The 25,171-nt window shown below is 35.9% G+C and overlaps 1 protein-coding gene across 2 annotated transcripts in view; it reads left to right on the top strand.

Moving 5' to 3' along the window:
- NMD3 (NMD3 ribosome export adaptor) overlaps positions 1 to 25,171 on the top strand; it is a 48,324-nt gene that overhangs the window by 11,406 nt on the left and 11,747 nt on the right. For both annotated transcript variants that reach the window (XM_027112607.1, XM_027112598.1), the window contains exons 7-12: positions 625 to 715; positions 8,202 to 8,280; positions 8,968 to 9,064; positions 11,898 to 12,015; positions 18,039 to 18,184; positions 24,397 to 24,509. In XM_027112607.1, coding sequence (XP_026968408.1) covers positions 625 to 715; positions 8,202 to 8,280; positions 8,968 to 9,064; positions 11,898 to 12,015; positions 18,039 to 18,184; positions 24,397 to 24,509 — 644 coding nt within the window. The remainder of the gene's footprint in view (positions 1 to 624; positions 716 to 8,201; positions 8,281 to 8,967; positions 9,065 to 11,897; positions 12,016 to 18,038; positions 18,185 to 24,396; positions 24,510 to 25,171) is intronic.

The following is a 25,171-nucleotide window of genomic DNA, read 5'->3' as shown; positions in this document are numbered from 1 at the left end:
ATTCCTGGTCTCTGGGGCATTCACCTTTAGAAAGAGATCACTGCCACATTTTAGATAATCTTTAAAGGTTGTTTTTGTTTTAAAAATCAGTGTCCTTGCAGAGTGAAGTGAGTCAGAAAGAAAAAGACAAATACCGTATGCTAACACATACATATGGAATTTAAGAAAAAAATGTCATGAAGAACCTAGGGGTAAAGCAGGAATAAAGACGCAGACCTCTTAGAGAACGGACTTGAGGTTATGGGGAGGGGGGAGGGTGAGCTGTGACAGGGCGAGAGAGAGTCATGGGCATATATACACTAACAAACGCAGTAAGGTAGATAGCTAGTGGGAAGTAGCCGCATGGCACAGGGATATTGGCTCGGTGCTTTGTGACAGCCTGGAGGGGTGGGATGGGGAGGGTGGGAGGGAGGGAGACGCAACAGGGAAGACATATGGGAACATATGTTTATGTATGACTGATTCACTTTGTTATAAAGCAGAAACTAACACACCATTGTAAAGCAATTATACCCCAATAAAGATGTTAAAAAAAAAAAAAAAAAAAAAAATCAGTGTCCTATATCTGTAGATGGCTTTTTTTTTGCATTTCATTTATTAATCCAATAATGCATTTATGTTTAGACTTTGCACAAAAAAACTTTCTACTATCTGGAACAGTTGATTTTGAAATATGGCATGTACCAGAATACACTTCGTATCAAAGACATTCATGGTGAGTTAAAATTTAAAGCATTTGAAATGATGTCAGAATTTTATTGCAGCTATCCTAAGGAGTCTTTTATCTTTACTGATAGTATCTAGAATAGTACTGTCCAAAAGAAATTTCTGTTAGGAAGAAAAAAATCTTAGCTCTTTATCTGCACTGTCCAACCAGTTTGGTAGCCTCTAGCCATATGTAGCTATTGAATATTTGAAATGTGGTTAGTGCAACTGGGGAGCTGAATTTTTAATTTTTTTCTATTTTAATTGAAATTTACACTAAATAGCTACCAGATGAGTAAACCAGTAACTACATTAATAGAATGTAAAGTGGTATGATAGAAATTCATCAAAAACTTATTTTATGTAGAGGTCAGTTTTCTGATTGAAAGAAAATTATTTTTGAGATCTGTGAGTTGTAATATTTTTGTTTTTCATATGCCTAGCGGCATTTGTGCTGGATACATTAAATCAAAAGGCTAAACTCAGTAATAATAAATAGTGATATACAAATGATATAATTAGATTTCTTGAAGATAGAATTTAAAAATGTGTAATTTCATAATGGCTCCTCACAGCGTGTTCTGTCTTAGCACTTACTATTGATGTAGCACACTTTTATATACTAGCCGATGGATAAATATTTCTTTAATAATAGAAAAAATAAATATTCTTTAGCAAACTCTTAAGTCTCTTGCTAAAAGTTAATATTTTTAGTTGTAGGACATGTGTATAATTTTCCTGGTTGTTAAAGTACAGGTTTAGAGATAGCTATTCTTGAAGGAATGACCAAATTCTTGTACTACTTATTTTAAAAGTGTAAGCTCCTCTGTTACTTACTGATCTGTTAGTCATTTATCTCATATGTCTTGAGGAAAGTAATTAGAAGTGTGATTTTAGGTCCTTAAATGGGAAGAAATGAATATCAGTTATGTCACCTGGAGAAAATCTTTTAAGCTTTGTATCTGATTTGAGTGCATTACCACTATAAGGTTAACAGTCTAAATTTGTAAAACATAGTTTACTGAATACTTATTGTGGGGAAGGTACTTTGCAGCCTGTTTAACATGGTGCCTGGATATTTGTGGCTAGCCATCAGGCAAAAATATACCTTTGTTCTGAGTAACTTTGTTTTGAGTAACTTTTGGGGATTAGGGGATCCTAATAGTCTAGCAAAGGAAGCAGAAAACTCTGATTATCGTTCATCACCAGGGCAGAAATGCCCTTACACAGAATTTTTTGTAGCAAAAGACTTGGATACATTCTGGTACATACCTTTGCAGTCACTTTAAAAATCAAAAATGCTGGAAGTTTAACAATCCTTTTGTTCATCCAGAGGAATTAATCTATTTTTTTCCCCTTACTGGTTCTTGATTTGATGTAAATGAATCTTTTGTTTGTTTGCTTGTTTGTAACTTTGTTTTTAAAATCATAACAATTGTAAAAATTTAAACAGAAGTATATATGAATAAAGGACCTCTGTCCCATTTATCCACTTGTTATTCCCAGATGTAGCCCCTTAAAACAAGGTATTACAATGTGTACTCTGTATATGAATTGTGATAGTATTGGTTTTCCCTCATATATGAGACTGTTCTGTAATATTCTGTGACTTGCCATCTTAATATATTTAGAAACGTTTCCACGTCATTGCATATAATCCTATTTTATTATTTTTAACCACTATGGTTGTGTATTTGTTAATCAGTATGTTTTTAATTATTTAGTTGTTTCCTATTAACTGGTTTACAAGATGCTCTGGTTTTTTTTGCTGCTACAAACAGTACTGTAATAAACATCCTTATGTTTGTGCATAGTGGTTTTTCTGTGGGACTGAGTTCAGGAATTGAAATTACTAGACAAAAGTATGCAAATGTTAAATTTTATATATGTGCTGCTAGATTGTTTTCCAAAATGGTGCCAGCTTACAGTCCAATCACTTGTGAGAATTTCTGTTTTTCCAAACACTTGCCAACACTGCATAAGATTGTATTGGACTTTCTAATTTTTGCTGTTCTGATGAAGAGAACAAAGGCATCTTGTTTTTATTTTTATTTCCTTGATTACTAATGAGGGTTAACATTTTCATGTGTACTGGCCATTTATGTTTATCTAATGTGAATTGTCTGTTCTGCATATATCTGTTTTTTCCTTACATATTTTGTATCTGTTATTTAGTATATCAATCTCATTACGTGTGTGTATTATTACATATATAGAGAGAGGAGCATGCAGAGCATGTGTTTGAGTGTGAGCCTGAGAGAGCAGATACTTTCTTACAATGTCTCATGTCTTTTATCATCTAAATTTTTCTTTTTTTTTTTTTTTTGTGGTACGCGGGCCTCTCACTGTTGTGGCCTCTCCTGTTGCGGAGCACAGGCTCCAGTCGCGCAGGCTCAGCAGCCATGGCTCACAGGCCCAGCCGCTCCGCGGCATGTGGGATCTTCCCGGACCGGGGCACGAAGCCGTGTCCCCTGCATCAGCAGGCGGACTCTCAACCACTGCGCCACCAGGGAAGCCCTAAATTTTTCATTTTTTAGTTTTGTATAGCTATGGCTTATGACTTTCTGTCTTACATAGGAAAGTTTTTTATACTCCAAAGATATTTTTAGAAAATAAATTTCTGTTTTACTTTTGGATCTTTAATCTTACCTGGTAAGAGTTTTTCCCAGAAAGTTAACTTGCATTGTCTCAATACTTACCTACCAAGTAGTCTGTCCTTTCCCCACTGATTTGAAAAATCTCCTTTCTTATATATACTAAATTCCTTTGTACACATGGCTCAGTTCTGGTTTATTTTGTCCCACTGCTTTTATTACAGTATGTAAATTATACTTTATAGTATGTGCCCTTTTATTAATTCTTTTGTAAACCTTGGTTGATAGTGAGTAAGAGCATGGATTTTGGAACCAGATTTTGTGAATTTGAATCTCTGTCCCACCAGTTTTTTGCTGTGTGACCTTAGGCAAGTTATTTAACTTCTCTGAGCGTCAGTTTTCCCATTAATAGAATAGAGAGGATGATAATAACACTACCTCATAGGATTATAGTGAGGATTAAATAATTTGTGTAAAGCACTTAGAACTGTGCCTGGTGCATAATCATGTTTATTTAGTTCTTTTCTGTATTTCAGTGACATGTTATTGTTTTCATCGTGAAGATTTTGAATGTTTCTAGTTTTTTTGGACTATTCTATGCTTTTTATTATTGTGGATGGCAACTGTTTTCATTATATTTTCTAAGTGATTATTGCTAGTATTTTGGAAAACTGTTGATTTTGTATGTTGATCTTTCTGAAATTTCTTAATCACTAATAGTTTACATTATATTCTTGTGTCATATACATGATCATTTACTAGGTAAATTATTATCTGTACACAATGATAGTTTTATTTCTTCCTTTGCAGTATTATTCCCTCTTTTTTTCCCCTTTGGCTAGGAGTGGAGAATAGCACTGAGTGGTAATGTATCAGGCATTACCATCTTTCTGTGTTTCACCCCTAAATAGAATATTTGTTGAGATTTCTATCTGATACATATGCATACAAAGTTATATTTAAACTGTTCTGTCCCATCATGCTATCAGTTACATTAGTGACATTGAAACAGTTGGAGTTTTCCCCTCTTTCTGCATACTGTTAATCAACATGTTGAAGTTTTGTAAGAACCTGCCCAGTAAGCCATCCAGTTTGGTATGAGGAAAGGGTGTAAAGGCTTTTCAACTCCTTTTATTAGGACGTTAGTCTTTCAGGTATTATACTGCTTCTTGAATCAATTTTAATAGAATTTTCCAAGGAAATTCACCATTTCGTCTAGCTTTTCACATACTTGGCATAAAATTGAACGTGGTATATATATCATAGTGTTAAATCTCATCCATAACTATCATTGTATCTTCTTTATTTTTGCTAATGTTGTTTGTCTTTTTTCATCTCCCTTCACTTCCTCTCTCTCCCCGTTCCCATCAGATTTGCCAAAGTTTTGTCTATTCTAGTTTTTTCAAAGAGTTAGTTTTATCAAGAAAGTCTTACTTTTTCTTAATTTTTGCTTTTGTTACTAATCCTTCTATTTAAAAATTTTTTTAATTGAGATAGAATTGTAGAATTGACATAAGACATATTAGTTTCAGGTATACAATATATTGATTGAATATTTGTGTATATTGCTGAATGGTCACCCTATTAAGTCTAGTTAACATACATCACCATACATAGTTATACAATTTTTTTCCCTTCTACTTTCTTTAGTTTTTTGTTTGAATTAATTGAAAGCTTAGTTTATTTTCAATTTCTAATATGTAGACTTAATAAATTTTCTGAGTATCATATTGGCTCTGTAGCTGGTACTTAAAGCTGTCTTTTTCCACTACCCATTGCATATTTCTTTTTTTTCTCACCAAGTATCTCAGCTATTTGATGCTCTTGAGTACATACCTAGGTGTAGAATTGCTGAGTCATATGGTAAATTTATATTTATCTTTTTAAGAAACTACTAAAGTGTTTCCAAAGTGGCTGTATCATTTTATATTCCCATCAGCAGTGTTTGAGGGTTCTAGTTTCTGCATATCCTCATCAACACTTGCTATTGTTTCTTTTTATAAATAGCCGTTTTAGAGGATAATTTGAAGTGGTATCTCATTGTGGTTTTAATTTGCATTTCCCAAATGACTAATGATGTTGATTATCTTTCATGAGCTTATTAGCCATTTCTGTATCTTTTTTGGTGAAATAGCTGTTTAAGTATTTTGCCCAGTTTTTGATTGGGTTGTCTGAAGTTGTAAGAGTTATTAAAATATACACTGGATACAAGCCCCTTATCACATATGATTTGTAAACATTTTCTCCTAGTTTATCTTTTCATTTTCTTAATGGGGTCTTTTTTTAAAATTGTGATAAGAACACTTAACATAAAATCTACCCTCTTAAATTTTTAAGTGTATAATACATTATAGTTGACTGTAAGTACAGTGTTATACAGCATATCTCTAGAGCTTAATCTCTTGCTTAACTGAAACTTTATGCCCATTAACTAGTCACTCCTCATTTCCCCCTCCTCTCTGGCAACCATCATTCCACTGTTTAATTCAATGAATTTGACTATTTTAGATACCTCATATGAGTAGAATCATGCAGTATTTGTCTTTCTGTGACTGGCTTATTTCACTTTGCATAATGTCCTCAAGGTTAGTCCATGTTTTTGTACATTGTAGAATTTCCTTCCTTTTTAAGGCTGAATAATGTTCCATTGGAGGTATATATCACATTTTAACCATTCATCTGTTGTGGAAACAACCTAAATGTCCATCATCTTGGCTGTAGTGAATAGTGCTGCAGTAAACATGGGAGATCTTGATTTCGCTTCTTTTGGATAAATACCTAGAAATAGGATTACTGGATTATATGGTAGTTCCATTTTTAATTTTTTGAAGAACATCTGGACTATCTTCCATAGTGGCTGCACAGTTTTATATTCTCCGTAGTAGTGTACAAGGGTTCTAGTATCTCCATGTTCTCGCCAGTACTAATTGTCTTTTGTGGGTTTTTTTGGTAATAGCCGTCCTGACAGGTGTGAAATGTAAACTCATTGTGGTTTGGATTTGCATTTCCCTGACGATTAACAACATTGAGCTTTTTTCATATACCTATTTGCCATTTGCACGTCTTCTTTGGAGAAATGTCTTGTTCCTCTGCCTGTTGCTTAATTGGGTTATTAGTTTTTTTTGCTGTTGAGCTGTAGGAATTCCTAATAGATTTTGGAGATTAATCCCTTTGCAGATACATGGTCTGCAAATATTTTCTCCAATTCTGTAGGTTGCCCTTCCACTGTGGTGATTGTTTCTTTTGCTGTGTGGAAGCTTTTTGGGTTTGATGTAGTCTCAGTTGTTTATTTTTGTTTTTGTTTTGGTGTCATCCATGAAATCATTGCCAAGATCAGTGTCATGAAGCTTTTTTTGTATGTTTTCTCGTAGAAGTTCTATAGTTTCAGGTCTTACATTTGAGTCTTTTTAATCTGTTTTGAGTTGATTTTTGTAAGATGAGTTCAATTTCATTCTTTTGCATGTGGATATCCAGTTTTCCCAATGCCGTTTGTTGAAGAGACTATCATTTCCCCACCATGTATTTGTGGCACACTTGTTGAAGATCAGTTAACTGTGTATGTGTGGATTGATTCTATAGACTTGTCTTTTTGTCGATACCATACTGTTTTGATTACTGTAACTTTGTAATATATTTTGAAATTAGGATGTGTGATGCCTGCATGAAATGGTGTCTTTTGAATTGTGAAACTTCTAAATTTTGAAGTCTAATTTATCATTTTTTAAATAGCATGCTTTTGGTGTCATGTTTAAGAACTCTTGTCTAATTGATACCAGAAAGATTTTCTCCTGTTTCTTTCAAATGTTTTATAATTTTAGCTCTTATATTTAAGTCTAACCCTTTTGAGTTAATATTTGTGCATGGTGTAAGTGTCTAAATTCATCTTTTCCCATGTGGATAGCCTGTTTTCCTAGTGAAAAGACTGTTCTTTTCCCAATGAATTGCCTTGGATCCTCTGTCAAAGATTTATTGACTATAAATGTAAGGGTTTATTTCTGGATTCTCAAGTCTGTTCTGTAGATCTATATAATCTATCCTTAATATACTAGTACCTCACTGTCTTGACTACCTAAAGTTATTGAGTTTTGAAATTGGGAAGTGTAAATTCCTGACAACTTTGGTCACCTTCAAAATTGTTTTGGCTATTCGAAGTTATTTTAGTCTTCCTAGTTAGCTGAGTTATTTGGAAGAATATCTCTAAACATTTCTTAGCAGGTAGTTTGCTTTTAGTTATCTCTTTGCTGCTTATTTTTAATGGTACTGCATTGTGATCAGATAACATTGTAGTAATTTCTGCTGTTTGGAATTTATTGAATTTTTTTATTCTTAGATATGATTATTTTATGAATATTCTATGAATTTTTGAAAATAATAGTCTTTCTTGGGACCATGTTCTACAATGTCAATTAAATCAACCTTGATACTTGGTTTTTCAAGTTCTGTGTATCCTCCCTATTTTTGGTCATTTTGGTCATTTTGGTTTTGATAGTCTTATACTGGTCTCCCACAATGATTGCATATGTATTAACATTTGTTAATTTTATTCTTTTTAATAGTTTTTGTTTTCTTCATCTCAGTGCTGTGTTATTAGATGAATTCCTATTGTCTTCTTGGTAGATTGTTCCATTTATTACATAAAATATCCTTCTGTTTAATATTGTTTTCTTTTAACCTTAATTTTATTTTGTCTGAAATTTAAATTGGGCATCTTGTTTTGTTAGTATTTATCGGATTTGTCTATCCTTTTGTCAAACAAGCCTTTACGTGATAATGGTATTCCTGCTGTGCTATGGCTAGAATATTGTAATTGTTTAATATGCATTGAATTTTTGGTATAGTCATGTTAGCAGAGGAAAATCTTACTTTGTGGTATTATTTTAACATGGCTTTTTTCTTTAAAAGATGGTCTGGATTTCTATTATTCCTCAAAACAACATGCTCAGAAGATGGTAGAATTTCTTCAGTGCACAGTTCCCACTAGGTATGTTTTGAACGTACATGTGATTAAATCCAGGGAACTGGGAATGAACTTAGGTCACATCCATTCTTCAGGCTTTGGCATCCTATCTTAAAATATTTAAATTATAGTAGGGATACTTACACAGTTAGTAAGTATTTATTGGATTAGCCATTTTAAGGGAAGTATTAGCCAAAGAGCATTAACAATCTCTTTGGGGAGCTAGACCTCACCCCACAATAGTAAGCACTGTAGTACTGAACCACTGATTGAATATGTTTAAATAAGTGAGAAGAAAAACGGGGGTAGAGGACTTTGGGGAGAAACTTCATGGAAGAGGAAGAACTTAAGCTCATAAAATGGGGAAATTTTCAAAAGTAGAGTTTGTATTGAAAAGTGAGATTAGTGTGAACAATGACTTTGGGCAGGCATTAGTGTGGCTTTTAATGGATGCTATATGTAGACTAGATTGGTCTAAGCCAAGGGCATGTTTTGGAGGTTTTCAGTAGGTAAAGTTGAAAATAGGTAGGGTGCAGTCAGATTGGTGAAGGTTTTTAAATGAAGTGGACGAAATGAGGGTTCACCATAGCAGGCATTGCTGTTTCAGACCTTGGACAGTAATGATTTGTTTTGATGAAAATTTATATTCTCGAGACTTGTTACAAGTAAGGACCTTTGTTTTTTTATATGATTAACTTTTTCTCTTAACAGGTACAAAGCCTCACAGAGACTGATCTCTCAGGATGTCCATAGTAACACATACAATTACAAAAGCACTTTTTCTGTGGAAATTGTTCCAATATGCAAGGTACTTTTTCTCATTTAATTAATCCATGTCCTTCTTTCTTTTTTTTTTTTTTTTTTTTTTTTGCGGTACGCGGGCCTCTCACTATTGTGGCCTCTCCCATTGCGGAGCACAGGCTCTGGACGCGCAAGCTCAGCGGCCATGGCTCACGGGCCCAGCCGCTCCGCGGCATGTGGGATCTTCCCAGACGGGCACGAACCCGTGTCCCCTGGATCGGCAGGCGGACTCTCAACCACTGCGCCACCAGGGAAGCCCAGCTTAATCCATGCCCTTCTTAATTGGTTTATATGTAGTTATTAGGTCCTGGTTTCCTTCTGGGATTGGTTAAACATTTAGAAAACTTCCTTCTTAATGCTTGCTGACACATTTCAGCCATGTTAAAAAGATGTTTAAAAGTAATCATGCTTAAAATTATAAATTTTTGGTGTACTAATTAAAAGGCCTGTTTGCAGTTTTTATGGTGCGAATTCCTTAAACTTTGCAGTCCTAGTGGACACTTGACAGTTCTGTGAAACTTTGAATACAGGAAATTACTTTATAATAATTATCAGCGAACCACTTTGTGGAATATATGCAAACTGGATTTTGGCATGATAAAATTAAACAGTATTGTGGAAAGGAGATCACAGAATTATTTTTGTGATTTTTAAAAAAATTAATTTATTTATTTTTGGCTGTGTTGGGCCTCTGTTGCTGCACGTGGGCTTTCTCTAGTTGCGGCGAGCGGGGGGCTGCTCTTTGTTGTGTTGCGCGAGCTTCTCATGGCGGTGGCTTCTCTTGTTGTGGAGCATGGACTCTAGGCACGCAGGCTTCAGTAGTTGTGGCACACGGGATTAGTTGCTCCGCAGCATGTGGGATCTTCCCGGACCAGGGCTCGAACCCATGTTGCCTGCATTGGCAGGTGGATTCTTAATCACTTCACCACCAGGGAAATCCTTGTGATTTTAAAAATATAACCTGAATAATACTTAAGACATAGATTATCATTTCATTAATTGTACTAAGGTAAAACTCTGCTTTAAAAATATAAATGGATTAAAATTCAACAAATAGTTATTGAGGATCTATTGTATAGAAGGCTGTGTGTTAAGGATTAAGTACTAGAGGTCTCTGCCACGTAGGAACTTGAATGTCCATGTTTAAATCACTAATAATAAATGCCATAATTTATTGTGAGCATTCTACATAAAGTTATTATCTCTTATACTTATTATTATAAGTATATTTCACCTCTTCAAGTCTCATAACAACGGGAGTAAGTCATATCATCATTTGAAGATGAGGAAGTTGAAGCTTGGGGAGGTTAGATGACTTGCCCAAAGTTACATAACTACAAAATGATGAAGCCAGGATTTGTGTCTAGGTCTGTGACTCTGAGGCTTTAAAGTTATCACTAATTTATGGTGTAGCACAGTACCAGGGATGAAATGATGGCTTAAAACCGAGTCAGCAAATTTTTTCTGTAAAGGGCCAGATAGTAAATATTTTCAGCTTTTAGGCTATATAATCGGTTTTGCAATTACTCAACTGTGCTGTTGTTGCACAAAAGTAGCCATAGATAATAGGTAAATGAAGGGCTGAGGCTGTGTTCCAGCAAAACTTTATTTACAAAAATTTGGCCTGAGGATCTTATTTGCAGACTCCTAGTTTAAAACAGTGAACATTTTCCTGGTGCAAAACTGGGGAAATATGAATCTAGGTGTGAGGGCATATTTAGGCCATGTGTGTTAAGTGCTTTGAGAGACTCATACAGGTATCTGGATAAATACACAGTGTAAAGAAGTTTTTTCATTAATCTTTGGAGACTCTTACTAAGTTAAAAAAAAGAAAAAGGAAAAGGACTGAACTAGGTGCCATTAGGGAGGCACAGAACGTTCCTTCAGTGGGGGAGGCTTGTGAATAGATACAGCTTAAAATATAACCCAGATCCTTTCTATATTTCAATAACAGCTTAAAAACAGTAAACCGCATTGGTGGTAATACTTCCTGATGCACACATAGGCATATGTGCTTTTAAGGGGGCATTAGATCTTTGATTTCATATTGGTACATGTAGACAAGAAGGAGGAACACGTGGCTCCTCTGAAATTAATTTTTTTTTAATAATGGTTATTTTTTTTAAAAAATTATTTTTAGCTGTGTAGGGTCCTCATTGCTGCATGAGGGCTTTCTCTAGTTGCGGCGAACGGGGGCTGCTCTTCGTTGCGGTGCGTAGGCTTTTCATTGCAGTGGCTTCTCTTGTTGCAGAGCATGGGCTCTGGGCGCGGGCTTCAGTAGTTGTGGAACGCAGGCCCTAGAGTACAGGTTGTGGTGCACAGGCTTAGTTGCTCCACGGCATGTGGGACCTTTGCGGACTAGGGGTCAAACCCGTGTCCCCTGCATTGGTAGGTGGATTCTTAACCACTGCGCCACCAGGGAAGTCCCTGAAATTAATTTTTATAGAGATTAAATGAAGGCACAAATAGATTAGAAAATCCCTCTCCTTCTGGTGTTTATAATACTTTGCTTGGAATGTAAACTATATTAACATAGAGTAAAAAGCAGGCGTTCACACTTTAATAAAATTGAAACAAACTTAATAGTTTGGTGAAGGATCTGGAAAATATTTTTTAAAGCATTTTTATTAAGACAGATATTCCCATCTTAAGAAGGTGTAGCTTATTTTCTGTTTCTTTAAGGTCTGATTCTTTTTTTTAGGCCCTTTGTTGATACATAGAATTAAAAATGACATTTTGGTTTGGGCAAATGCGCTTGGATCAGCTTTACATTGATGATTGTTTACTGGAGACTGTTACTTAGGATTTCCTTCATACTAAATGTTAGTTCTTATGCCTAGGATAATGTTGTTTGTCTGTCTCCAAAACTGGCACAAAGCCTGGGAAACATGAACCAGATTTGTGTGTGTATTCGAGTAACCAGCGTCATCCATCTCATAGATCCAAATACCCTACAAGGTAAGTTTTCGAAGCTATTTGCCTTGACAGTTCTCTCCAGCAAGCAGTAATAATTTGTTAATGTTGTTAATTTTATCAAGCATTCTTAGTAACATTGTTTTAAAAAAGTACTATACAGTGGTTAAAATTTTTACCATACGGTGTTTTAAAATACTGGAATTTTTAAAGCTTTTAATAAGTTATCCTTGTATTTTTTTGTTTGAAGAAAGATTTCTGTGAACTTTTAAATTTTTATTAGTTGTATTCCATTTAGAGTATAATTGCTTTACAATGGTGTGTTAGTTTGTGCCTTATAACAAACTGAATCAGCTATACATATACATATATCCCTGTGTCTCCTCCCTCTTGCGTATCCCTCCCTCCTACCCTCCCTATCCCACCCCTCCAGGCGGTCACAAAGCACCGAGCTGATATCCCTGTGCTATGCGGCTGCTTCCCACTAGCTATCTATTTTACATTTGGTAGTGTATATATGTCCATGGCACTCTCTCACTTCATGCCAGCTTACCGTCCCCCTCCCCGTGTCCTCAAGTCCATTCTCTATGTCTGCATCTTTATTCCTGTCCTGCTCCTAGGTTCTTCAGGACCATTTTTTTTTTTGGATTCCATATATATGTGTTAGCATACGGTGTTTGTTTTTCTCTTTCTGACTTACTTCACTCTGTATGAGAGTCTCTAGGTCCATCCACCTCACTACAAATAACTATTTCGTTTCTTTTTATGGCTGAGTAATATTCCATTGTATATATGTGCCACATCTTTATCCATTCATCTGTTGATGGACACTAAGATTGCTTCCATGTCCTGGCTATTGTAAAGAGTGCTGAAATGAACACTGTGGTACATGACTCTTTTTGAATTATGGGTTTCTCAGGGTATATGCCCAGTAGTGGGATTGCTGGGTCATATGTAGTTCTATTTTTAGTTTTTTAAGGAACCTCCATACTGTTCTCCATAGTGGCTTTATCAATTTACATTCCAAGCAACAGTGCAAGAGGGTTCCCTTTTCTCCACACCCTCTCCAGCATTTATTGTTTGTAGATGTTTTGATGATGGCCATTCTGACTGGTGTGAAATGATACCTCATTGTAGTTTTTGCATTTCTCTAATGATTAGTGATGTTGAGCATCCTTTAATGTGTTTGTTGGCAATCTGTATATCTTCTTTGGAGAAATGTCTATTTACGTCTTCTGCCCATTTCTCGATTGGGTTTTTTTTTTTTTTTTTTGATATTGAGCTGCATGAGCTGCATGTATATTTTGGAGATTCATCCTTTGTCAGTTGCTTTGTTGGCAAATACTTTCTCCCATTCTGAGGGTTATCTTTTGGTCTTGTTTATGGTTTCCTTTGCTGTGCAAAAGCTTTTAAGTTTAATTAGGTCCCATTTGTTTATTTTTGTTGTTATTTCCCTTTCTGTAGGAGGTGGGTCAAAAAGGATCTTGCTGTGATTTATGTCATAGAGTGTTCTGCCTATGTTTTCCTCTAAGAGTTTGATAGTGTCTGGCCTTAAATTTAGGTCTTTAATCCATTTTGAGTTTATTTTTGTGTATGGTGTTAGGCAGTGTTCTAATTTCATATTTTACATGTACCTGTCCAGTTTTCCCAGCACCACTTATTAAAGATGATGTCTTTTCTCCATTGTATATTCTTGCCACCTTTACCAAAGATAAGGTGACCATATGTGCGTGGGTTTATCTCTGGGCTTCCTATCCTGTTCCATTGATCTATATTTCTGTTTTTGTACCAGTACCATACTGTCTTGATTACTGTAGCTTTGTAGTATAGTCTGAAGTCAGGGAGCCTGATTACTCCAGCTCCATTTTTCTTTCTCAAGATTGCTTTGGCTATTCAGGGTCTTTTGCATTTCCATACAAATTGTGAAATTTTTTGTTCTAGTTCTGTGAAAAATTCCAGTGATAGTTTGATAGGGATTGCATTGAATCTGTAGGTTGCTTTGGGTAGTATAGTCATTTTCACAATGTTGATTCTTCCAATCCAAGAACATGGTATATCTCTGCATCTATTTGTATCATCTTTAATTTTTTCATCAGTGTCTTATAATTTTCTGCATACAGGTCTTTTGTCTCCTTAGGTAGGTTTATTCCTAGATATTTTATTCTTTTTGTTGCAGTGGTAAATGGGAATGTTTTCTTAATTTCACTTTCAGATTTTTTGTCATTAGTGTATTGGAATGCCAGAGATTTCTGTGCATTAATTTTGTATCCTGCTACTTTACCGAATTCATTGATTAGCTCTAGTAGTTTTCTGGTAGCATCTTTAGGATTCTGTATGTATAGTATCATGTCATCTGCAAAGAGTGACAACTTTACTTCTTCTTTCCTTTTTGAATTCCTTTTGTTTCTTTTTCTTCCCTGATTGCTATGGCTAAAACTTCCAAAACTATGTTGAATAATAGTGGTGAGAGTGGGCAACCTTGTCTTGTTCCTGATCTTAGTGGAAATGCTTTCAGTTTTTCACCATTGAGCACGATGTTGGCTGTGGGTTTGTCATATATGGCCTTTATTATGTTGAGGAAAGTTCCCTCTATGCCTACTTTCTGCAGGGTTTTTATCATAAATGGGTGTTGAATTTTGTTGAAAGCTTTCTCTGTATTGATTGAGATGATCATATGGTTTTTATCCTTCAGTTTGTTAATATGTTGTATCACATTGATTGGTCTTCGTATACTGAAGAATCCTTGCATTCCTGGGATAAACCCCACTTGATCATGGTGTATGAGCCTTTTAATGTGCTGTTGGGTTCTGTTTGCTAGTATTTTGTTGAAGATTTCTGCATCTGTGTTCATCAGTGATATCGGCCTCTAGTTTTCTTCTTTTGTGACACCTTTGTCTGGTTTTGGTATCAGGGAGATGTTGTCCTCGTAGAATGAGTTTGGGTGTGTTCCTCCCTGTGCTATATTTTGGAAGAGTTTGAGAAGGATGGGTGTTAGCCCTTCTCTATATGTTTGATAGAATTCGCCTGTGAAGCCATCTGGTCCTGGGCTTTTGTTTGTCGGAAGATTTTTAATCAAGTTTCAATTTCAGTGCTTGTGATTGGTCTGTTCATATTTTCTATTTCTTCCTGATTCAGTCTTGGAAGGTTGTGCATTTCTAAGAATTTGTCCATTTCTTCCAGGTTGTCCATTTTATTGGCATATAGTTGCTTGTAGTAATCTCTCATGATCCTTTGCATTTCTGCAGTGTCAGTTGTTACTTCTCCTTTTTCATTTCTAATTCTGTTGTTTGAGTCTTCTTCCTTTTTTTCTTGATGTGTCTGGGTAATGGTTTATCAGTTTTCTTTATCTTTTCAAAGAACCAGCTGATGTTTGCTATCGTTTCCTTCATTTCTTTTTCATTTATTTCTGATGTGATCTTTATGATTTCGTTCCTTCTGCTAACTTTGTGGGTTTTTTGTTCTTCTTTCTCTAATTGCTTTAAGTGTAATGTTAGTTTGTTTGAGATGTTTCTTGTTTCTTAAGGTAGGATTGTATTGCTGTAAACTTCCCTCTTAGAACTTCTTTTGCTGCATCTTATAGGTTTTGGGCTGTCATGTTTTAATTGTCATTTGTTTGGAGGTATTTTTTGATTTCCTCTTTGATTTCTTCAGTGATCTCTTGGTTATTAAGTAGTGTATTGTCTAGCTTCCATGTGTTTGTATTTTTTACACATTTTTTCCTGTAATTGACATCTAGTCTCATAGCATTGTGGTCAGAAAAGATACTTGATATAATTTCAATTTTCTTAAATTTGCCAAGGCTTGATTTGTGACCCAAGGTATGATCTATCCTGGAGAATGTTCTGTGAGCACTTGAGACGAATGTGTATTCAGTTGTTTTGGATGGAATGTCCTATAAATATCAATTAAACCCATCTTGTTTAATGTATTATTTAAAGCTTGTGTGTCCTTATTTATTTTTATTTTGCGTGTGCTGTCCATTGGTGAAAGCGAGGTTTTAAAGTCCCCTACTATGATTGTGTTACTGTCGATTTCCCCTTTTATGGCTGTTAGCATTTGCCTTATGTATTGCGGTGCTCCTTCATTGGGTACATAAATGTTTACAATTGTTATATCTTCTTCTTGGATTGATCCCTTGATCATTATGTAGTGTCCTTCTTTGTCTCTTGTAATAGTCTTTATTTTAAAGTCTATTTTGTGTGATATAAGAATTGCTACTCCAGCTTTCTTTTGGTTTCCCATTTGCATGGAATATCTTTTTCCATCCTCTCACTTTCAGTCTGTATGTGTCCCTAGGTCTGAAGTGGGTCTCTTGTAGACAGCATATATACTGGTCTTGTTTTTGTATCCTTTCAGCAAGTGTATGTCTTTTGCTTGGAGCATTTAATCCGTTTACATTTAAGTTAATTATTGATATGTATGTTCCTATTGCCATTTTCTTAATTGTTTTGGGTTTGTTATTGAAGTTCTTTTCATTCTCTTGTGTTTCCTGTGCAGAGAAGTTCCTTAGCGTTTTTTGTAAAGCTGGTTTGGTGGTGCTGAATTCTCTTAGCTTTTGCTTGTCTGTAAAGGTTTTAATTTCTGCATCGAATCTGAGATCCTTCCTGGGTATAGTAATCTTGGTTGTAGGTTTTTCCCTTTCATCACTTAAAATATGTCCTGCCACTCCCTTCTGGCTTGCAGAGTTTCTGCTGAAAGATCAGCTATTAACCTTATGAGGATTTTGAATGTTATTTGTTGTTTTTCCCTTGGTGCTTTTAATGTTTTTTCTTTGTATTTAATTTTTGATAGTTTGATTAATATGTGTCTTGGCATGTCTCTCCTTGGATTTATCCTGTATGGGACGCTCTGCATTTCCTGGACTTGATTAACTATTTCTTTTCCCATATTAGGGAAGTTTTCAACTATAATCTCTTCAAATATTTTCTCAGTCGCTTTCTTTTTCTCTTCTTCTTCTGGAACCCCTGTAATTCGAATATTGGTGTGTTTAATGTTGTCCCAGAGGTCTCTGAGCCTGTCCTCAATTCTTTTCATTCTTTTTTCTTTATTCTGCTCTGCAGTAGTTATTTCCACTATTTTATCTTCCAGGTCACTTATCTGTTCTTCTGCCTCAGTTTTTCTGCTATCGATGCCTTGTAGAGAATTTTTAATGTCATTTATTGTGTTGTTCATCATTGTTTGTTTGCTCTTTAGTTCTTCTAGGTCCTTGTTAAACATTTCTTGTATTTTCTTCATTCTGTTTCCAAGATTTTGGATCATCTTTACTATCATTATTCTGAATTTTTTATTCAGGTAGACTGCCTATTTCGTCTTCATTTGTTTGGTCTGGTGGGTTTTTATCTTGCTCCTTCATCTGCTGTGTGTTTCTCTGTCTTCTCATTTTGCTTAACTTACTGTGTTTGGGGTCTCCTTTTCGCAAGCTGTAGGTTTGTAGTTCCCGGTTTTTGGTGTCTGCCCCCAGTGGCTGAGGTTGGTCCAGTGGGTTGTGTAGGCTTCCTGGTGCAGGGCACTGGTGCCTGTGTTCTGGTGGACGAGGCTGGGTATTGTCCTTCTGGTGGGCAGTACTGCGTGTGGGGTGTGTTTTGGGGTGCCTGTTACCTTATTATGGTTTTAGGCAGCCTCTGTGCTAATGGGTGGGGTTGTGTTCCTGTCTTGCTAGTTGTTTGGCATTGGGTGTCCAGCACTGTAGCTTGCTGGTCGTTGAGTCGAGCTGGGTCTTAGCGTTGAGATGGAGACCTCTGGGAGAGTTTTCAAAGCCTTTTGATATTACGTGGAGTCGGGAGGTTTCTGCTGGACCAATGTCCTGAAACTGGCTCTCCTACCTCAGAGTCACAGACCTGACACCTGGCCAGAGCACCAAGACCCTGTCAGCCACATGGCTTTTGGGGCCGCCATTGTAGATGAAAGTATAGGGGGAGTCTGAGTGTCTGAAATCTGCCTGCTGCCTTCCTGCTGCTGAAACCCTGGAGGCGGGCTCGGACGCTCTGGTTGTTCACCCGGGACTGCATTTAGTGGCTTTTGAAATACTTCAATTCTTTTGTTCTTTAATGTTCTTTGTTTATTCTTAGTTGCAGATATTGATGGCAACACTTTTTGGAGTCACCCTTTCAATAGTTTATGCCATCCCAAACAGCTAGAGGAGTTTATTGTTATGGAATGCAGCATAGTCCGAGATCTAAAACGCAATGCAGGTGCTGGAATGATATCAAAAAAGGTAAGTTCCATCCTGCTTACCTCCCCCTAGCCCCCAACTTACTGTTTTAGTTTCACTCTTTCTCTTTTTTTTTTGTATCTTTGTTTTTAAAAATTTGTTGGTAATTCCAAAATGTGGTTCCAAATAAGCTAACAGCACATTCAGTTAAAAATGCATTGTGTGTTTGTATAACATTTGCTTTTAACATGTGGTCATTGTGGTGAAAACTGTCAGACGTATACTATCTAGTAAGTTAACTTTTCCTCTTTAATATTGGAAAAATTAAAAAAATAGTATTATGAAAAAGCATTTCCTTTCCTTTTGTACAGAAGCACCAAATGACAAGCTTAACCCTCTTTTGCTTTTTAAAAAATTTCAAACATGTTGAATTAAATATATATGTATATTATCACTAATTACTGAATACTTTAATAATCATCTCTGAAACATAGAAACATTTTCTATATAATCAAAGTACTATCATACATATAAACTGCATAGTTTGCCAGATTTCCTTATTTGTCCCAAAGTGCCTTTTATGGTTCATTTAAACCAGTGTCTAGTTGGGGACTGTATATTGAATGTGAATATTGTACCTTTTAAATATTTAATAACAGCCCCCCCCCTTTTTTTCTCATTCATTTTTTTATGATACCAACTTCCTAATGCAACTGGGGCATTTATTTATCTTGTGGATCTAGTGTTATTGTTTCCTCATGATGTTATTTTTTAAAAAAATTATTTATTTTTGGCTGTGTTGGGTCTTCGTTTCTGTGCGAGGGCTTTCTCCAGTTGCAGCGAGCGGGGGCCACTCTTCATCGCGGTGTGCGGACCTCTCACTGCCGCGGCCTCTCTCATTGCGGAGCACAAGCTCCAGATGTGCAGCCTCAGTAGTTGTGGCTCACGGGCCCAGTTGTTCTGCGGCATGTGGGATCCTCCCAGACCAGGGCTTGAACCCATGTCCCCTGCATTAGCAGGCAGATTTTCAACCACTGTGCCACCAGGGAAGCCCCTCATGATGTCATTTAACTTACTTCGTACTCTCTTATATTTCCTTTAAACTGGAAAATGGATCTAAAGTCCTATTTACGTTTAGGTTAATTTTTTTTTGGCAGAACATTTCAGAGGTGATGCTATGTACCTTTTATGATATATCAAGAGGCAAGTAATGTTTGGCTGTTTATCTGATAGCCAGGTGTCTCCATTGTAATTTAAGAATTTTTTCCCTTTGCTACTACCCTCCCTCCCTCCCTCCCTCCCTCCCTCCCTCCCTCCCTCTCAGATGGCCTCAAATGTAGCCAGTAGGAGCCCCTTCAGAATAGTTTCTATTTCCTTCAAAAAAATATTTTTTAATGACTTACTTTTTTTTAGAGCACTTTTAGGTTTGCAGCAAAATTAAGAGGAGGTAAAAGATTTCCTGTATACTCCTTGCCTCCACACACGCATAGCCTCCACCATTATCAAATGCCCTTCTCCTGCCAAAAGAGTGGTACATTTGTTACAATTGATGAATCTACATTGACACATTATAATCACCCATTGTCCATATTTTACATTAGGATTCTTTCTTGGTATTGTACTTTCTATGGGTTTGGACAAATGTATAGTGACATGTATCCATCATTATAGTATCATGCCGGATATTTTCACTGCCCTTAAAATCCTCCGTGCTCTGCCTTTTCATCCTTCCCTCACTCCTAACCCCTGGCAATCACTGATTTTTTTTTTTTTTAATACTGTCTGTATAGTTTTGCCTTTTCCAGAATGTCATATAATTGGACTCATACAGTCTTTTCATATTGGCTTCTTTCACTTAGTAATGTGCATTTAAATTTTCTCCATGTATTTTCATGGCTTAATAGCTCTTTTTGTTTTAAGTGCCAAATAATATTGTTTTGATGTACCACAGTTTACTCATTCACCTACTGAAGAACATATTGGTTGCTTCCAAGTTTTGGCAGTTATCAATAAAGTTGCTATAAACATTCTTTTGCATGTTTTTGTGTGGACATGAGCTTTCAGCTTCTTTGTGTAAATACCAAGGAGCATGTTTGTTGGATCATTTGGTAAGAGTATGTTTAGTTTTGTAAGAAACTGCCAAACTGTCTTCCATAGTGGTGGTATCATCTTGCATTCCCACCAGTAATGTATGAGAGTTCCTGTTGCTCCACATCTTCACCAACATTTGATGTCAGGATTTTGGATTTGTCAGTGTTTAGGGCCTTCCTAATAGGTATATAGTAGTATCTCATTGTTATTTTAATTTGTATTTCCCTGATGGCACATGATGAGGAGTATTTTCTCATGCTTATTTGCCATCTGTATGTCTTTTTTGGTGAGGTGTCTGTTAAGGTCTTTGGCCCATTTTTTAATCAGGTTGTTCTCTTATTTTTGAGTTTTAAGGGTTATTTGTGTATTTTGGTTAAAAGTCCTTTGTTAGATATGTTTTTTGCAAATATTTTCTCCCAGTGTGGTTTATCATCTTATTCTCTTGACATTGTCTTTCATAAAGCAGAAGTTTCTAATTTTAATGAAGTCCAGGTTATCAACTATTCTTTCATGGATCCTGCCTTTGTTATTATATTGAAAAAGTCATTGCCAAACCCAAGGTCAGCTAGATTTTCTCCTTTGTTATCTTCTAGGAGTCTCCTAGTTGTGTGTTGTACACTAAGGTCTATGATCCATTTTGAGTTAATTTTTATGAAGGGTGTAAGGTTTGTGTCCAGATTGACTTTTTTTTTTTTGCATGTCAATGTCCAATTATTCTAGCACCATTAGTTGAAAAGACTGTCTTTGTTCCATTGTCAAAGATCAGTTGACTGTATTTATTTGGGTCCCTTGTCAAAGATCAGTTGACTGTATTTATTTGGGTATATTTCTGGGCTCTTATTTTGTTCCACTGATGTATAATATTTGTTTATTCTTTTGTCAGTACCACACTGTCATGATTACTGTAGCATTATAGTAAGTCTTCAAGTTGGGTAGTGTCAGTCCTACAACTTTGTTCTTCTCCTTTAAAATTGTGTTGACTGTTCAGGATCTTTTGTCTTGGTATAACTTTAAAAGCAGTTGTCGATATCCACAAAATACCTTATTGGAAATTTTTTTTAATTGAAACATAGTTGACATACAACAGTATGTTATTTTCAGGTGTACTGCACAAGTGATTTGATATTTTCATGCATTATGAAATGATCACCACGATAAGTCTAGTTACCATCTGTCTCCATACAAAGTACTACGGTATTACTGACCATATTCCTTATGCTGTATATTATGCCTCTGTGGCTAAACTTGTTGGGATTTTGATTGGAATTGCATGAATCTGTAGGTCAAGTTGGGCAGAACTTACATCTTGACAATATTGAGTTTTCCTGTCCATGAACATGGAACATCTCTCTGTTTTAGTTCTTTGATTTTGTTCATCAGAGTTTTGTAGTTTTCCTCATACAGATCTTATACATATTTTGTTAATGAAATACACCTAAGTATTTCATTTTTGGGGGGGTGCTAATGTAAACGGTATTTTAAAAATTCAAATTCCACTTTTTATGTTGGTATATAGGAAAGTGACTTTCGTTTATAACCTTGTATCCTATAACCTTGCTATATTCCGGGAGCTCTTTGGTCCGTTTACATTTTCTATGTAGATGACCATGTCATCTGCAAAGATAAGTTTATTTTTACCTTTCCAATTTATATATACCTTTCATTTCCTTTTCTTATCTTTTGTATTAGCTAGGGTTTCCAGTAGGATATTGAAAATGAGTAGTGAGAGGGAACATTCTTGCCTTGTACCTGACCTTAGTGGGAAAGCTGCAAGTTTCTCACCATTAAGTATAATGTTAGGTTTAAGGTTTTTTTTAATAGATATGCTTTATCAGGTAGCGGAAGTTCCCCTCTATTTCTAGTTTACTGAGAGGTTTTTTTAATCATGAATGGATGTTGGATTTTGTCAAATGCTTTTTCTTTATTGATATCATCATGTGATTTTTTTTCCTTTTTAACCTGTTGATTTGATTAATGGGCTACATTAATTTGATTTTCACATGTTGAACCAGCCTTGCATACATGGGTTAAATCCCACTTGGTAATGGTGTACAGTTCTTCTATGTTTTGTTGAGGATTTTTGAATCTGTGTTCATGAGAGATTGGTCTGTAGATTGCTTTCCTTGTAATGTCTTTGTCTGGTATTGGTTATAAGGTAATGTTGACCTTGTAAATGAGTTAGGAAGTATTCCCTGTGTTTCTGCCTTTGGGAAAAGATTCTAGAGGAATGGTATAATTTCTACCTTAAATGTTTGCTAGAATTCACCAGTGAATCCATCAGGGCCTGGTGCTTTCTATTTTGGAAGATTACTAATTATTGACTCAATTCCTTTAATAGATATAGGTCTATTCCTTTGTTCTTTTGACATGACTTTCCTAGTCTTTGAAAGCATCCTTACTTGGTGGGACAACACCACAACATTTCGGTGTTCCAAAATCACAAAATCACATAATTCCTACTCCATATCTGAAATCAGGTGTTTCTTCAAGGATGTAAGTCTGATTTCTTCTACTATAAAATAGTATTTAGAGGCCCCCCCAAACTGTATAGTAGCAGTGCTCATTTCTATTGAGTGCTATTTCTATTGAGCTAATATTGTGTCTTGAGACAAAAATAACTTCCAGTAACTTGAGAAAATCAATGGGAATGGAAGAATTACTTTTCATATTTTTAAAATAAAAAATTTGATGATATGATTAAGAACAAACGTTTAGGGTTTCCCTGGTGGCACAGTGGTTAAGAATCTGCCTGCCAATGCAGGGGACACGGGTTGGAGCCCTGGCCCAGGAAGATCCCACATGCTGTGGAGCAACTGAGCCTGCGCTCTAGAGCCTGTGCTCTGCAACAAGAGAAGCCAAGACAATGAGAAGCCCGCGCACCGCAACAAAGAGTAGCGTCCGCTTGCCTCAACTAGAGAAAGCCCATGAGCAGCAACAAAGACCCAATACAGCCGAAAGTAAAAACAAATTAATAAAGTTATAAAAAAAAAAAAAGAAATGTTTATCATTTAAGCACCACCACTTCCCCTCAGGCATATATAAGACTACTTTCTTGGGCTTCCCGGTGGCACAGTGGTTGAGAGTCCGCCTGCCGATGCAGGGGACACGGGTTCGTGCCCCAGTTCGGGAAGATCCCACATGCCGCGGAGCGGCTGGTCCCGTGAGCCATGGCCGCTGAGCCTGCGCATCCGGAGCCTGTGCTCCGCAACGGGAGAGGCCACAACAGTGAGAGGCCTGTGTACCGCAAAAAACCCCCCAAAAAACAAGCTACTTTCTTTGCTTTCAAAAAATGCATTTAGCTAGAATTTAGTGTTTCCCTGGTAATTCGATTTTTTTTTCCAGTTTTTTCCTAAATCTGGGACCTGTCTGTTATTTCAGTTTCTTCCCCTCTCTCTACCTCTTCTTTTCACCTCTTTGAGATTCCTTAATTCTATCTATAATTCTTAGTATTTTGCTCTTGATCCCACTTTACTTGTTTCTGTTTTTGTTAGTAAAAGGTATTGGCATGTGCTATACTTCATTCAGCCGGGAAGTTGGAAATGTCAGTTACAATTGCTTGTAAAATTCCATGTTGGAAAGGGACATTAATGGTTTTCTGCTTTAAAAGTTCAAACTTGAGATGATGTTTCCATGGTAAATAGTTAAAAAAAAAGTTATACCTCAAAATAGTAGACATTCAAAAAACTGATGAAGATTTGGGTTCTGTTGTGGTGGTAGTGGTGCTGCTGGGATTGCTAGATTATTTTCTCTGAAGGCTGTTTTTTTTAACCTTATGTGTAAAACAAGGGGTTGCTTAAGTTATTTTCTGGATTTAAGATTCCCCTACTTTTTTAGTTATTCTTTTTGCTCAGTCTGTGTTGGCCCATCTCCCTGTGAGAACATTTCTTTTGAAAATTCTACATATGTGTCTGTTTTTAGGTGACAATGTTAATGTTTTATAAAAGCCTTGAATAAAATCTTAACAAAAATATTTATTTTATGAATTACTTATGAGTCTTTTTCTGTACTCATAATTCAGTAATCTGTTAATTTTGACAGTGTTTCAGAGATCTGGAAAATAAAACAATTTCTGTCTTTAAAACGAAAATCAGAAAACCAAAATCAACATTGTATTTAACTATTCTATGAGATGCTTTTTAAGTTACGCCTAGATTATTGAAGAGTTCATTTTCTTTCCTGTTAAGCATACTCTCGGGGAAGTCTGGGTACAGAAAACATCTGAAATGAATACAGATAAACAGTATTTTTGTCGCACTCATTTGGGACATCTTCTAAATCCTGGAGACCTGGTGTTGGGGTTTGTATTATTTTATATTATTTTAAACTGCCGACTAGCATTGCAGATTTTCTCTGGGAGCCAGCAAAGCTATCTAAAATAAAGTTGTTTATCTTAAAAAGAATTTAAGAGTTCTTAGGAGCCATATAGCTCACTTTATTATTGATAACTAAATGAAATTATTGATTGGACAGAAACCCATAGTTATTCCATTTTGGCCGTCATCTTAAAGAGTCATTTATTACAAGATTTTGAGTAATTGAACCCTGAAGTAGTATGATTAGATTATGTTTGTAGTTTTTGGGGGGAGCAGGTAGTTTTTTATTATGCATATGCTGTTGTTAAAATATTTCACTTTTAAAATATGGCAGCTATATATGTAAAGGGTCTTTATAGGCATAGGATAGTCCATTCTGATGCAGAGCTCATAAGCATGCCTTAAACGTTATTTTTGCTCTTAGGGTTTCAGTTCCTTTTACTAGAGAATGAGGGGTGTTTTGTTTTTGTTGTGTATAAACTGAATGGAACCATGTAACTGAATCCTAATGTTAGACTGATATATAAGTCTGTTTTGCTTCTTTTACAAGAGTATAGTAAGGTGGACAATAATGGATGACATGTGAAACTGAGAGATAGAGTGCATTATTATCTTTACCAGGTCTGTAGAAGCCTGTTCACTGTAT

The sequence above is a fragment of the Aethalodelphis obliquidens genome, unplaced genomic scaffold, assembly GCF_003676395.1.
Source record: "Aethalodelphis obliquidens isolate GAN/ISIS:26980383/991018 unplaced genomic scaffold, ASM367639v1 scaffold1, whole genome shotgun sequence".
In the NCBI taxonomy this organism is placed as follows: Eukaryota; Metazoa; Chordata; class Mammalia; order Artiodactyla; family Delphinidae; genus Aethalodelphis; species Aethalodelphis obliquidens.
Note: the sequence above shows the minus strand (reverse complement) of the source record. Positions and strands in the feature narration are given on the sequence as shown.